This window comes from Camelus bactrianus, chromosome 3 (assembly GCF_048773025.1).
Source record: "Camelus bactrianus isolate YW-2024 breed Bactrian camel chromosome 3, ASM4877302v1, whole genome shotgun sequence".
NCBI lineage: Eukaryota > Metazoa > Chordata > Mammalia > Artiodactyla > Camelidae > Camelus > Camelus bactrianus.
Window position 1 is genome coordinate 49,088,227 of NC_133541.1, and position 16,355 is coordinate 49,104,581.

A 16,355-nucleotide genomic window follows, 5' to 3' on the forward strand; every position below is an offset into this window, starting at 1 on the left:
AAAATAAAGCCTCCCCGGGCGCTTCTGCAGCACAGATACGTTAAGAGAGCTGGTAATAAAGAACCAGGTCATTTCACTTTCAAAAGCAAATCACTCACAGGTTTGATTTTCTCCTACATAAACTGCATGAAATGGGGCCCAGTGACTAATAAATAAGGAGCTTTAAAACGTTTTTCTCTTTTCTTTAGGGAAAAACATGACCTACAGTATCAGGATAAAAGCCAAAAGAGCGGCATCTTGCTGTGCTAGAACCGAGCAGGGGCAGTGATGGTGGCTGCAGTGGTGATTCTTCCAGAAGGACTTTTACAAAAATGAATGAAAACAAACAAGCAAATGGGTACCTTAGAGATTTTTTTTTGGTGATTATCTGGGAATAATACAACCACTGCTGCTTATATGAAAGGCTACTTATGTGTTAACATAGAATATTAGGTCTCCTCCAAGCCTTTAATTTCTGTTGTATGCATTACCATGGACTAAATCAGGTGCTATTCCACCAATGTCCTTGAGGTTTTCTCATTTCGTGCTTCTGCTTCTCCCCTTATACAAAGCAAACCCTCGTTACCCCCTTCCATTCCCCTTCACAGCTAGACATCTCAAACACTGCCAATGCTGTCTCCTTTCTGCACCCGACTCACTCCACAATTCATTCCAATTTGGCTTCCTGCTCCCTCATTCTATGGCCCTCACGCAACTAAGTCCAATGCCCTGTGTAGAAGTCCTCATCGTCCCCACCCTCTCAGGAGTGTTCCATATGTAGACCACCTCTTCCCACAGTGCCTGTTCCCACATGTTTCTGATTGTGTTGTGGTCTGTGCTCATCTGCAGACATTTACACGTGAATGTATAAATTACATCTCTAGTTGAGATTTTTCCATTAAGATGCCAATTTCCCTTGTGAAATCTCTTGACTGTCTCAAAGGTATCTCAAAATGCAACACATTCAGAGACAAAATAATATTTTTCCTTGTCAAATGAAGTCATTTTTCCTAAGTGTCTTCTGCAAACACATGGCAATGACCCTTTTGTCCAGATAACACAAGGTGAAAACTGAGGAGGTCAGATTTCACCTCTGCCTCTGGCCTCCACATCTCATTCCCACTGTCATGTATCTGTTCTCAGATATGGCTGCTCTCTAACTCCACCACGTCCTGGTCCCCATGCAGCCATCACCTCTTGCTCAGACAACTAGGAAAGTCTCCGAAGTGCTCTGACCGTAGCCACCCTGGCCCTGATTCAGTCTCTTCCCCATATTATAGCCAGATACACAAGTCTGATCATGCTTAAAGTCTTTCAGTAGCTTCTACCTATTTTCAGAATGTAGACAGAATAGCTTAGCATTATCTACATTCTCCAGCCTTACCTCGCCCTCCAATTCTCTCTGTGGCAGCTACAGTATCTTCATACCTCCTTCTAGCCCCTTTCTGCTCACCATGTCTGTCCTGCCACAGGGCTTTTGCATATGTTATTTCTTCTTTTTGGATTGTTCTCCCCTCTTCAGTCAGTTAATTCCTATTCATGCTTCAAATATTAACTCAAGAAATATTTCCTCAAGGAAGCCTTTCCTAACCTAAGTTTAAAATACAAACAAGCAAAAAATCCCGACCCACAGAGGCTTTTCATAGATGTCTTCATAGTGCTCATTATGGTCATAATTTTATATTTCTGTGTTTGCATGGAATGTAGTAGTTGCTCAATATATATTTAGTGAATATATTTAATGAATGTGAGGTATGCCATAGGCTATAATACCCATCTTAGAAAAACAAAACACACCATACATTTTTCAGAACAGGGGCTAGATCAGACCATCTTTTCAGTTCCTACCCAAAGTAGTATTTTCTGATGTTACATTTGAGGTTAAGGGCAGACTGTGGGGCCAGACTGCCTGGTTTCATCAGGTGGCTTCATCACCTACTAGGTGGGTGGCAATTATACAACATCTCTGTCCCCGTTTTCTCATCTGCATGGAGTTGTGAGGAGTTAAATTAATAAATCTAAAACACCAAGAACACAGCCTGGTGTAAAGTAAGTGCTATTTAAGTATTAGTTATTGTTGTTATTATTCTTAGCATAGCAATAAACAATGACTAAATACCCTAATCTAAGACATGAAACTAAAACTTGTTATTCCAAACTAACCCAGAGCAACCTTAGGAGAATACCAACACAAATTAAATGGTTAGTACTTAACACCTGAGGTTGTGGTCGAAGGCAACTGCCTCTTGCTTCGTTGACATGCCACATTCAGCTCTCACTGATAATGAATCATCCATTTCTGGATTCCTGAGGTGCACTCAGCCTAGCTCAAGTTTCAAATGTACATAAGGACTTTCACTTGAGATTCTACCAAGTGGAGCAATGTCCAGTCCTACCCTGTTAGAATCCAGAGACTAAAATGTACAGGATGAATACTCCTTCCTGGTTGTACAGGCCACAGAACTACGCATCAGGTATCTGTCCAGATGCCGAGGACAGGGGTTTCCTCTGGCCCCCTCACACCCTACTGAGCGGCCACTGCTTTCTTCTTCCAAGGCGCTCAGTTCTGCTTTAAGGTAGATCACTTACACTGAAGTCTGTCTTCTTTGCCAGGCAATGGTATAAAATATATAGAGAGAGGAGTTGAGTGGAAGGAACTTCAAAGGCTTCTTGCATCATGATCTCAAAAACCACGGATAAAGCATCTGGCAAGAAGATCAAAGCAAAAATGAAAGGAAATTAGTTTCAGGCAACATCATCAAATCTGTATTTAACTATAAACACCCTTAAAGTGGGGCATGACAGAAAAATAAACAGAATTAAGAAGTTTAAAAAATGTGGGCTCTGGCCCTAGTTCTTCCCCAAACTAGGTCTTTCCCAAGTCTTTAGCTTTTATTGTACATATTATTTTGTACTAAATCAGGTGCACTACTGTCCTCAAGGACACTGAATAAGGGACCTAATTTCTCCCAGAATCATCTTGATAATGATAAAATACCATTTGTCCCATATACTCCAAAAGATTGTTGGACAGCCCAACAAAATAATACACAGAAAATGCCTCATAAACTGTGAAACAAATTTAAGGGATTGTGTCCATCAGCTAGAAGAGCTAAGGCATACAGAAAGGAGGCAAATATATTTTCCAGGACACACTGGCAAGTAGGGCGGGAGCTGGGCTGACTGCCCCACTATGTGTTCTGGAAGCTTCTCTTTGTTTGGGCAAAGAGGAAAAATGCTAGAGAAAATTCTAAATCCCAAGTATTATTTGAAAGATGGAAAACTGATGATTACAAAAAAGACAATCAGGTTTAGTTTAAAACACTTGAAAGAATGGGAAGGAAATGCTTATTCATAAATTCTAAGTCCTTGAGCGTTAACATATAAGATACTTGTTTCCACATGAAGCTGATCACAGACCAGACTTTGAGCACGGTCTGATTTATTTTCCCTCGATATTCCACAGCAAAGGTGAAAGCCAAGAAAATCAAATTCAAACAATTTCCTTCCCTTAGTATTGTTAAATTAAGGAATGTTAATATTGGTTTAATCTACAGTGCCTGCACATAACACAGGCACAACAAATGTTTCTGACTAACTGACTGAGTTGTTCTATTAACCAATTTTTGCATACACTCGTAAGAGGTAGCACTGACTTGCAGCTAGCTATTGCTAGCCAGCTGGTTTTGTGTGTTGTCACGGTTCTAAATGAGGCCACAGGCAAAAATTTCTATATTCTTTTTGCAAATGGGGAAACTGAGATAGACAGGCAGACCGAGAGTCACCTAAGACTTGGAAGAACTTGGAAGAGACTTAAAAAGCAACAAACAAACAAACAACAACAACAACCCCAAACAAATCAATAACACAAATAAAGCTAAAATTCCAGTTTAAAAACAAAGCTCAGTTTTGACAACTGTTCATTAATAAATCCAAAATTACATATGAAAAATAAATCAAATTTACTTTATCTTTAATTCATATTCTTCATTCCAGTCAGTTTGGGAAGTGAAATCAGATTGACCTGCAAAAGTAATTTTCTTTCCCTCCCATAATTTTTATGTACTTTGCTACTTCCTATTCTGACAATACAAATATAATATTCTCTAAATTTTTGCCATAAATGATGGCAATCTTTAAAATTTTAAAGAATCCTCCATATTAATTATTACACTGCATTTAGGGGAAAAAACTCCTTCTACCTTTTTGACATACCCTATAAAGAGTGAGGGGAGAAAACTGCTGCCACATAATTTTTCAATGATACAGTAATAAGGATTCTTACATCTGATGCTAAGAACAGATTATAAAACATGCAAAAGCTAATTATCTTTTAGTCGAATTCAGAAACCGCATGTTTAAAACAGAAAAAATGGACAAAGGATAATTAACATTTCAAAAAATAATGCACAACAAATATTCCTTGGCAGTCTACAACTGCAAGCCTTTTATGAGAGACGAGACAAAGCAGAGATTCAGAGAGGGGAAAGGAGCCTCTTCACTGAGCACTGATGCAATGGGAAAGGCCCACGGCGCTGGTGGGCAGGGATGAGGGGATGGAACCCAGGGACAGGAAGCAGAGGTGACATAAATGCCTAAGTGACCACCAGTCCTATCTGTGTTCTTGAGGTAGTGACCACCCTAACACAGGTGTGGCTCCCTCACAGCTTTCAGAACCGAGCTGGAGGATGAAATGGTGGGAAGGAGAGGCAGCGTGTGTCTTTACACAACGGTAGGGCCCCCTCTTTCCTCCTCCACTGTCTGCATAGCTGGGAGCACAAGCCTGACGTGCTGCCATTCTCTGTCCACTGGACACCAGCAGGGTTCCGCCCGACCGCTCTGCAGGCTCTGCCACAATCCCCAGCTTCCCTTGGCCTCCTTTACTGTAGCTGAAGCTAACAGTCATTTTAAATTAATTTCATGGGATTGGGGGATTTTGGGAGTTAAAGAGATCTCAGATCTCTTATCACCGATCCACTTATTTTAGAGATGGGGAGGTGAAATGATCTTTCTTCAAAGCGAGCATACTACTATTCCCAGGAAAACCTGACTGATTTTATAAACACCTCATATACTACAACACCTGGGATTTAAATAAAACAAAGTCAGCAAATGGTGCTAAAAAAAAAAAAGTCAAGCTACTAATTGAATTAATATAATCTTAAGTTGCCATGAAAGCTCAGGCAGGGTTTATTACTTAACTAAAGTCACTATCCTTTGCCTACAGAGACATGAACAAATAAACTTGAAAAACTCAGAAGAAAAACAACCTGGATATGATTCTCCTCTCTGGCCAACTGGTCTGGTAAATCAACTATGCATCTATTTCTGACTGAAAGAATGTTGTAAAGAGATGTCATTAAGAAAGTTTTTAAAAAAGGAAAAGTGCCTACATCTACCTCCCTTTGGGAGCTGAAGGTCCATTATAAATGGACCTGGGTTTGCTTCCTTACCTTTGTAGTTTTCTTTCTTTATGAAATAATCCATCAGTAAATTAAATGTATAGTTATCAGGAAAAATGCCATATTGGACCTGTAACGAAAATAAAAGAAAAAATATCCATCTAATTCAGTTTATAATATACGCTTATGTACTATTCAGGACAAAACTTGCCACCATTAGCTTTAAAATACCTGACTATCATTTTACCACATCTGTGACAGTGAAATAGAAGCTGTGACTCACGCAGTTTGGTAACTGGAACTGTTGGTCAGGGTGAGAAAGTTGTGAGTGTGTGTCTCACATAAGACAATTGATATGTGAAAAATAAAGCTCAATTCTAACACCTCATCACAGCTATAAAAAAAAAAAAACCCAAACCAAACCAAAACAACAGTAAGAAACCACCATACTCTACTGGTTCAGTGATTCTTTTCATAAGGTGTGATTCTCAATGCAAAAATGGATTTCCATGAGAAAGCAGACATTACCACATTATGCTCATTTCCTGGTCTTTAGACTGCTTTCCCCCCTCAACTTTATTAAGATACAATCGACATGTAACGTATTACTTTAAGGTGCACAACATGATGATTTAACACATAAATACTGTGAAATGATTACTACACTAAGGTTAGTTAATACATCCATCATCTCACCTAATTACCATTTCTTGGTTGTGATGGTGGTGAGAACATTTAAGATCTACTCTCTTAGCAACTTTCAAGTATACAATACAGTATTTAACTACAGTCATCATGCTGTACATTAGATCTGCAGAACTTACTCCTCTTATAACTGTATCCTTTGACCAACATCTCCCCATTTCTCCCACTCCCCAGCCCCTGGCATCCACTATCCTACACTGTTTCTGCGAGTTCAGCCCTTTCAGATTTTACATGTAAGTGAGATCATGAGGTATTTGTCTTTCTTTGACTTATGTTACTTAGCAAAATGCCCTTGAGGTTGATCCATGTGGTCTCAAATGGCAGGATCTCTTTTTTTTATGGCTAAATATTCCATTGTATGTATATACATACACCCCTCCCTCCATTTTCTTTATTCATTCATCAGTAAATGGACACAGGTTGTTTCCATGGCTTGGCTATTGTCAATACTGCTACAAATGATGAACACAGAGATACAGATACCTCTTTGAGACAGTGATTTCATTTCCTTTGGATATATAACCATCTTGAGGACTCTCCATACTGTTTCCCATAATGGCTGCACCAGTTTACATTCCCACTAACAGTGCATAAGGGATCCCTTTTTGCCACATTCTCACCAGATCTTGTTATCTCGTCTCTTAAACTGGTTTTTAAAGATCAAGAAGCCTGAAGTTTTGGTGGCTTCCCATGTGGTTTTCATGCACAATCAAGTTTGACTATTGATGATCTAGACTGTAGTTACATGTTTGTTTTAAATTCTTACTTCAGTAGGATTATCCCCATCCCCTAACCAATCAACTACCAGAAACACTGGAGAAATTATGTCTAGTTATACTCATCCCTTTGAGAAATTCTGATAATAATCCTAAACCCCAGTTGCAAATCACTGCTGAACTGGGTCACTGTTACTAGTAGGCTGTACAGAATGCCTCAGATATGATGAAATGGAAAAAAAGTTTAGAAGCCATTGTTTTAAAGGTTATATAGCTCATGGGCAGTGTTTAAATTTATCAAAGCAGTCATCCAAATCTGCACAAATCCTTAAGGCAGGGTAAAAACAAAATACTTCAGAATGATAAATTATTAAAGCTGGAAGGAACCTTAGAAATCAACTGGCCAGTGATTCTCAACGCTGGCTGCAAATTAGAAGCAACTTGGGAGATTTAAAAAGACACCAATGAGGTATGAATAGGCAGAGCACAGAGCACAGGGCAGTGAAACTAGCCTGTATGACACTATAAAGGAACATACATGGCATAATACATTGTGCAAGCCCACACAATGAACATCAAGAGTGAACCCTAATGTAAACTATGGACGTTGGGTGATCGTATGTCAATGTAGGTTTATCAATTGTAACAAATGGCTCACTCTGACGTGGAATGCTGATAATTGCTGGGGGTAGGGGTGGTACGCGGAGCTGTGCAGGTATGGGGACTGGGCATATGGGAAATCTCAGTACCTTCTGCTCAGTTTTGCTGTAAACCTGAAATTGCTCTAAAAAACAAAATCGATTTGTTAAAAAAAATTTAGAAAACCACTTAAAAAATACTACTGCCTGGGCTCCAGGAAGATCAATTAAATTAGAATCTTGGGGGTGGAGAAAAGTATCTGTAATTTTTAAAAGCTCCTTGTGTGATTCTAATGGGCAGCTAGGTTGGAAATCACTGATTAGTACAACTTGCTTGACTCAGACTTGGAAAAACTAAGATCTAGAAGGATAAAGTTACTATTTGCCTGAAGTTACGGGCAAATGGTAGAAATTTATGGGGTTATAGCCTGGGTCTTCTTGACTCCTTGTCTGGTGTTCTTTCGACTAAGACTAGGCACAGCAGAAAATGAGATTTTTTTGCTTTCCTAGACCCTTCTTGTTTTGTTTTCACAGGAATCTTCTTCTTTGGGTATAATCTGGATCATTAAACTCTGAACTGAAGAGCAGAATTTAATCTTCCTTCCCTTGGGGCCTAATATTAGATTTATCAGTGAACCTGCTTATCTGCCTTATTAAACTGTAAGCTTCCTGAGGGCAAGGATAGGCTACTGCTCATTTTTGTGGACAATGCCATACCCAAGGCAACGTCTCATACACAAACTGTTTGCAATGGAACCTAATGTTAAATTGGGCCACAGGACCGAAAACTCCCCAAAACAAAATCAGTATTTCTTTCTGAGTTCTAACATACAAGGTCCAGTGACACTATAGAAATAATACAATTCCATAGAAATATTGTTAAAGTCTTGCTAAGGCTCAAACTAGGATTGTAGCTTCAGTTTCACAATAATAACATTCTAAACTTTTGCTTATTTTGTATTTATTTCATACTACAAAGGGAATGAAGACTCAACGCTTGGGTGGAGTAACATTCAGAAAGACCATAACAGTGGTAGGCTGGGGGGCTGAGGCTTAAAGGGCAGAGTCAGGGACTTAGGAAGACATGTTTTCAATAATCTAGAAATTCTGTCTTTTTTTCAAATGTGTGAGATGATCAGAATACTCTGGAGATCACATGCCAGCAAAATGGTCATGTGTTTTCCCCTAAACTTCATCAAAGGGAACTAGACAAACAATTCAAGACTTAGAGATCAAGAATGAAATGACCGAGACGGAGAAGATGGCAGAGTAGAAGGACGCTCGCAGGTCACCCTCTCCCACAAATACACCAAGACCCACATCTACAGACCCACTCAGCCAACCAGAGCACCTGTGGAACTCCGACAGAACATCGCCCTCTTCAAAAGATAAAGACGCCAAAAATCTGGTAGGAGAAAAGGAAAAAAGAAAGAACAAAAGGCAAAGCAGGCACAGGACGGGTCCCGCGGGGAGGGAGCGGCAAAGGAGGACTGGCGCTCGCTCGCTGGGTCTCCCCTCTCCAACTGAGAGGCCAGCAGGACGGAGGGGGAGCCTCCGAGGCTCGGATCTGTACAGAGCAGCCCTTGACTAACAGAACTAAGTTAAAAGGGCACAGAGCGTCCCCCCGACACCCAGCCTGAGACGCGGGCCGGCAGCGGCTGGCAGGGCCAGGCTGCACAAGCCGGGCGGAGGACGGAAGTGGCTGCACGGAGGCAGCCCCGGGAGAACGCAAGGGGCTGCGCGCTGTGGCTGTGGGTGCACAGAGCAGAACAACCTGGGCCCTCCATAAAACAGCAAGGTTGATGTGCTCTCAGGGGAAGGGTGCACACCCCCATCTCTGAAAATCCGCAGAAAGTTTTCGGGGGAAGAGAGGCGGGGCTCAGGCACAGCCTCCATATCCTCCGCGCTGAGCACCCAGGCGGGGGCGGGAGCGAAACCTGCATCCGCACCCAAGGGCTTAGCAGCCTCAAAGGCCAGACTGAGACTGGCCTGCAGCCCGGGGCAGATAGGATCCTTCCATCCTGGTCCCTCAGAGAACTTGCTCCACAAAGACAAACAAGGAGCTGGGTTTTGGCTCGGAGCAGGGACAGGGCTGTCCCTCGGTCTTCCCCGAGCCCACCCGGGCGGAGCGCCGACCGGGGCGGAGCGCGCAGCCGCACAGAGCAGCGGAGCTACCGGCGGCGCAGGTAGAGCGAGAGCGGCCCCCCGCCTTTCGGGCAGGAACACAGGCCCTGACCGAGGTGCTGGGAGGGGGCACGACCCGCCCTCCTACCCGGCCAGTCTGCAACATCTGACTGCGGCATCCGGAGGGGCAGCGACCCGCCCGCCCACAGCAGAGAGCTGCACCTGACCCAGTGTTAGGAGGAGGCGCGATCTGCTTGCCCACAGGTGCTGGGAGCAGCACAGAAGAGGGCGCCGACGGAGGGCCTCTGAAAACAGCAAGCTGAGCTTCCAAAACAGGACGAAGACAGAAAGACTTCACATTAAAAGCACACAGACTCCAGGAGAACACCGACAAACCACCCCACCCCCCCTTTTTTTAATCTGTTTTTACCTGTTCTATTTTCTATTACTCTCTTAATCTCTACTTCTTAATTCATTTCTATTTCTCTTGGGTTTTGATGTCCTGCTATTGATTAGACACAGGTTTCAAATACATCTATTCATCCCCCCCCCCTTTTTTTGTAAAGGTTTTAAAAGGACGTCTCAACCCGATTAATACTCTGCTTCAACTCACTCTTCTATTATTCATTATACACTGTTTTCAAACCCTCTTTCTCCCTTCTTTTAAAATTCTTTCTCTCTCTCTTATTTTTTTTTCTTTTTTTCCTAAGTTCTATTCCTAAATAGGCATCAGATTGATAAAATCCTTAAGGACCAAAATAAACAACTGATACTCCATAAACCACAGTGCCAAAGAGGTATGAGCAAGATGAAGAAGCAGAAAAACCTTTCCCAATTAAAAGAACAAGAGAAATCCCCTGAAAGAAAGATCAACGAAATAGACATCGATAGCCTACTAGATCAAGATTTCAAAAAAGGAGTGATCGAATTGCTGAAGGAATTAAAAGAGATAGTGTTTAGAGATATAAAATATGTCAAAAATGAAATTGAAGCTATAAAGAAGAGCCAAGTAGAATGGGTAAACTCATTGACAGAGATGAGGAATGATCTAATAGCTGTGCAAAGCCGACTAGATAATGCAGAGGAACGAATTAGTGATCTAGAAGACAGGGCAATAGAAAGCACCCATTCAGAAGAACTACAAGAGAAGCAAATAAAAAATAATGAAAATAGCATAAGGGACCTATGGGATCATATAAAGTGTCCCAATCTTCGCATAATAGGGGTCCCAGAAGGAGAAGAAAGATCAAAGGGGATTGAAAAGGTTTTTGAAGAAATCATGACTGAAAACTTCCCAAACTTAAAGAAGGAATCAGATATCCAAGTACAGGAAGCTCAGAGGGTCCCAAACAGGAAGAACCCAAATAGACCCACACCAAGACATATCATAATCAAGATGGCCAGAGTCAAGGATAAAGAAATGATTCTAAAGGCAGCAAGAGAAAAGCAAAGAGTAAGTTACAAGGGAACCCCCATAAGGCTCTCAGCTGATTTCTCTACACAAACACTACAGGCCAGAAGGGAGTGGCAAGATATATTCAAAGCCCTGAATGAAAAAAAAGATGCAGCCTAGGATCCTTTATCCAGCAAGGCTATCCTTGAGGATAGAAGGAGAAATAAAGAGTTTCACAGACAAAAAAAAAGCTGCAGGAGTTTAGCAACACTAAACCCATGCTGAAAGAAATATTGAAAGGGCTATTCTAAATAGAAAAGCAGCAGGATGCTACAGAAATGAGAAACACACAACTGGAAAGGTGATAACTCATGAATTACAAATAAAGTAAACATGAAATTCTTTTATAAGAAGACATACAAATCACTGAGAGTGGGAGAGGGAGGCAGGGAAATATAGAATATTTTTTTCTTTCTTTTTTAAATTTTTTTTAACAGTAGGATGGGTTTGAGATCATGTTACTATCAGTTTAATAAAAACAGTTATAGTAATGGGTTGATAGATTTACAAAAAAGGGTAACCACAAGCCAAAAATTTACAAAGGAGTCACAAAAATTAAATAAAATCCATGATAATACAAAGGAAAATTACCAAACCACAAAAGGAAGAAGAAAGGAACAAAGAGGATATACCAATTCAACTGCAAAGATAAGTTCAAAATGGCAATAAACACACATCTATCATTAATTACTGTAAATGTTAATGGGCTAAATGCTCCAGTCAAAAGACACAGAGTGGCAGACTGGATAATAAAGCAAGAACCTTCAATATGCTACATACAAGAGACCCACTTTAGGGAGAAGGACACATATAGATTGAGAGTGAAAGGATGGAAAAGGATATTCCATGCAAATGGAAAAGCCAAAAAAGCAGGTGTTGCAGTACTGATTTCAGACAAAATAGACTTTAAAACAAAGGCCATAAAGAAAGATAAAGAAGGACATTTTATAATGATTAAAGGAGTGATACAAGATGAGGATATTACACTCGTTAATATATATGCACCCAATATAGGAGCACCTATACAAGTACATACAAGAATTACTAACAGAGATAAAGGGGGATATTGATGGGAATACAATCATAGTTGGAGATTTTAACACTGCATTAACATCACTAGACAGATCTTCCAGACAGAAAATAAACAAGGCAACAGAGAAATTAAATACTACAATAGAAAAACTAGATTTGGTGGATATTTTCAGAGCATTACACCCCCCAAAAATAGGATATACATTCTTTTCAAGTGCACATGGAACATTTTCCAGGATCGATCATGTACTTGGGCACAAAAGAAACCTCAACAATTTTAAGAAGACAGAAATTATCTCAAGCATCTTTACTGACCACAATGCCACGAAACTGGAAATCCACAACAGAGAAACAAAGGAGAAAAAAAGGAAAGCATGGAGATTAAACAATATGTTATTGAAAAAACAATGGATCAATGAGGAAATCAAAGCTGAAATTAAAAAATACCTTGAGACAAATGAGAATGAAAGCACAACCACTCAAAACCTATGGGACACAGCAAAGGCAGTGCTAAGAGGGAAGTTTATAGCGATACAGGCCTTCCTCAAAAAAGAAGAACAATCTCAAATAAACAATTTAACCCACCACCTGAATGAATTAGAAAAAGAAGAACAAAAAGCCCCAAAAAGCAGCAGAAGGAAGGAAATAATAAAGATCAGAGAGGAATTAAATACAATAGAGATTAACAAGACCATAGAAAAAATCAACCAAACCAAAAGCTGGTTTTTTGAAAAAGTAAATGAAATCGACAAACCTCTGGCCAAACTCACAAAGAAGAAAAAAGAGAGAGCACAAATTAGCAAAATAAGAAAGGAAAATGGAGAAATTACAACAAACAAAATAGAAATACAGAATATCATACGAGAATATTATGAAAAACTATATGGAACCAAACTGGATAACCTAGAGGAGATGGACAAGTTTCTGGAAACATACTGTCCACCAAAACTGAATCAAGAAGAATCTGAACACTTGAACAATCCGATCACTAGAAAGGAAATAGAAATAGCAATTAAAAACCTCCCTACAAATAAAAATCCAGGACCGGACGGCTTCACCGGGGAATTCTACCAAACATACAAAGAAGAACTCATACCAGTCCTTCTCAAACTCTTCCAGACGATTGAAAAGGAGGGAATACTCCCAAACTCATTCTATGAAGCCACCATCACCCTGATACCAAAACCAGGCAAAGACACTACAAAAAAAGAGAATTATAGGCCAATATCACTGATGAACATAGACGCCAAAATCCTCACCAAAATTTTAGCAAATAGAATCCAACAACACATAAAAAAGATTATACATCATGACCATGTGGGGTTCATCCCAGGGACACAAGGCTGGTTCAACGTACGCAAATCAATCAGTGTAATACATCACATCAACAAGAGAGAGGACAAAAACCACATGATCATCTCAATCGATGCAGAAAAAGCATTTGATAAAATTCAACACCCATTTATGATAAAAACTCTCGCCAAAGTGGGTATAGAGGGAACATATCTCAACATAATAAAAGCTATATATGACAAACCTACAGCCAGCATAGTACTCAACGGGGAAAAACTCAAAAGCTTCCCACTAAAATCTGGGACAAGACAAGGATGCCCACTATCACCACTCCTATTCAACATAGTCCTGGAAGTCCTAGCCACAGCAGTCAGGCAAGAGAAAGAAATAAAAGGGATCCACATTGGAAAAGAAGAGGTAAAAGTGTCATTATATGCTGATGACATGTTACTATATATAGAAAACCCTAAAAGGTCCACACAAAAGCTACTAGAGCTGATTGAAGAATTCAGCAAGGTAGCAGGTTACAAAATTAACGTTCAAAAATCAGTTGCATTTCTTTACACTAACGATAAATCAACAGAAGAAGAAAGTAAAGAAACAATCCCCTTTAAAATAGCACCCAAAGTAATAAAATATCTGGGAATAAATCTAACCAAGGAGGTGAAAGAACTACACACAGAAAACTATAAACCATTGATGAAGGAAATTAAAGAAGACTTTAAAAAATGGAAAGATATTCCATGCTCTTGGATTGGAAGAATCAATATTGTTAAAATGGTCACACTGCCCAAGGCAATCTACAGATTTAATGCAATCCCTATCCAATTACCCAGGACATATTTCACAGAACTAGAACAAATCATAATAAAATTCATATGGAACCATCAAAGACCTAGAATTGCCAAAGCATTACTGAAGAGAAAGAAAGAGGCTGGAGGAATAACTCTCCCAGACTTCAGACAATACTATAGAGCTACAGTCATCAAGACAGCATGGTATTGGTACCAAAACAGACATATAGACCAATGGAACAGAATAGAGAGCCCAGAAATGAACCCACAAACTTTTGGTCAACTCATCTTTGACAAAGGAGGCAAGAATATACATTGGAATAAAGACAGTCTCTTCAGCAAATGGTGTTGGGAAAACTGGACAGCAGCATGTAAAACAATGAAGCTAGAACACTCCCTTACACCATATACAAAAATCAACTCAAAATGGATTAAAGACTTAAACATAAGACAAGATACAATAAACCTCCTAGAGGAAAACATAGGCAAAACATTATCTGACATACATTTCAAAAATTTTCTCCTAGAAGAAATAAAAGCAAGAATAAACAAATGGGACCTAATGAAACTTACAAGCTTCTGTACAGCAAAGGAAACCAGAAATAAAACAAGAAGAAAACCTACGGAATGGGAGAAAAAATTTTGCAAGTGAAACCGACAAAGGCTTGATCTCCAGAATATATAAGCAGCTCATACGACTCAATAAGAAAAAAATAAACAACCCAATCCAAAAATGGGCAGAAGACCTAAACAAGCAATTCTCCAAGGAAGACATACAAATGATCAAAAAGCACATGAAAAAATGCTCAATATCACTAATTATCCGAGAAATGCAAATCAAAACTACAATGAGGTATCACCTCACCCCAGTCAGAATGGCCGTCATTCAAAAATCCACAAATGACAAATGCTGGAGAGGCTGTGGAGAAAGGGGAACCCTCCTACACTGCTGGTGGGAATGCAGTTTGGTGCAGCCACTATGGAAAACAGTGTGGAGATTCCTCAAAAGACTAGGAATAGACTTACCATATGACCCAGGAATCCCACTCCTGGGCTTGTATCCAGAAGGAAATCTACTTCAGGATGACACCTGCACCCCAATGTTCATAGCAGCACTATTTACAATAGCCAAAACATGGAAACAGCCTAAATGTCCATCAACAGGTGACTGGATGAAGAAGATGTGGTATATTTATACAATGGAATACTACTCAGCCATAAAAATCGACAACATAATGCCATTTGCAGCAACATGGATGCTCCTGGAGAATGTCATTCTAAGTGAAGTAAGCCAGAAAGAGAAAGAAAAATACCATATGAGATTGCTCATATGTGGAATCTAAAAAACAAAAACAAAAACAAACAAACAAACAAAAACAAAGTGTAAATAAAGGACAGAAATAGACTCACAGACAGAGAATACAGACTTGTGGTTACCAGGGGGGTGGAGGGTGGGAAGGGATAGACTGGGATTTCAAAATTGTAGAATAGACTACACTGTATAGCACAGGGAAATATACACAAAATGTTATGATAACTCACAGAGAAAAAAATGTGACGATGAGTGTGTATATGTCCATGAATAACTGAAAAATTGTGCTGAACACTGGAATTTGACACAACATTGTAAAATGATTATAAATCAATAAAAAATGTTAAAAAAAAAAAAAAAAAAGAATGAAATGACCACCAGTGGAGTTTTGTGATTGAATCACTTTTGGGTTTTACCTGTCCATTTTTAAGTCATTATGCTTGGAAAAGCAGCAGCTACAGGAATTTTTGTTTATGTACTGATTCATTTATATCCAGCTCCATTCTAAAAAGGATATCTAAGGGCAAAAAAATTAAGGGTATTTTTTGTACTATTCTCTGCTATACTGTAATGATATAAACACTATGTCACCTAAACTCAGGAGAATAAGCTGCAAGTGCCAGGAAACCACTCACCTTATTTACAACAGTATATAAGGCTTTGTCTTGTGCACCGTATTTTAGACACTGCCTAATCCAGGTGTGTATAGTCCAATCTCTCAGGTACTGGCAGTTAGGGCTGTGTCGGAATCTAAATAAAGCACAAGAGAGAAAACTGGTGTTAACTCTTAAATGTCAATGCCAAAACCCATCTTCCATCAGCAGGTCCTTCTCTTATACATTTACAGATGTGCAGTCAATGTGATCATGAAAGTCATAAAGGTCAACAGTTGATTAAAAACTTGAGG

The 16,355-nt window shown here is 39.7% G+C and overlaps 1 protein-coding gene across 8 annotated transcripts in view; it reads right to left on the reverse strand.

Moving 5' to 3' along the window:
- The window catches only part of MRPS27 (mitochondrial ribosomal protein S27), a 116,261-nt gene that overhangs the window by 37,567 nt on the left and 62,339 nt on the right, over nucleotides 1-16,355 (reverse strand). For all 8 annotated transcript variants that reach the window (XR_012504782.1, XR_012504781.1, XR_012504780.1 and 5 more), the window contains exons 5-7: nucleotides 16,084-16,198; nucleotides 5,433-5,511; nucleotides 2,569-2,684 (exon numbers count right to left, since the gene is read on the reverse strand). Coding sequence is in view for 3 of the 8 variants with exons in the window: in XM_045512377.2 (XP_045368333.1) it covers nucleotides 2,569-2,684; nucleotides 5,433-5,511; nucleotides 16,084-16,198 (310 nt within the window). In the remaining 5 variants the exon portion in view is untranslated. The remainder of the gene's footprint in view (nucleotides 1-2,568; nucleotides 2,685-5,432; nucleotides 5,512-16,083; nucleotides 16,199-16,355) is intronic.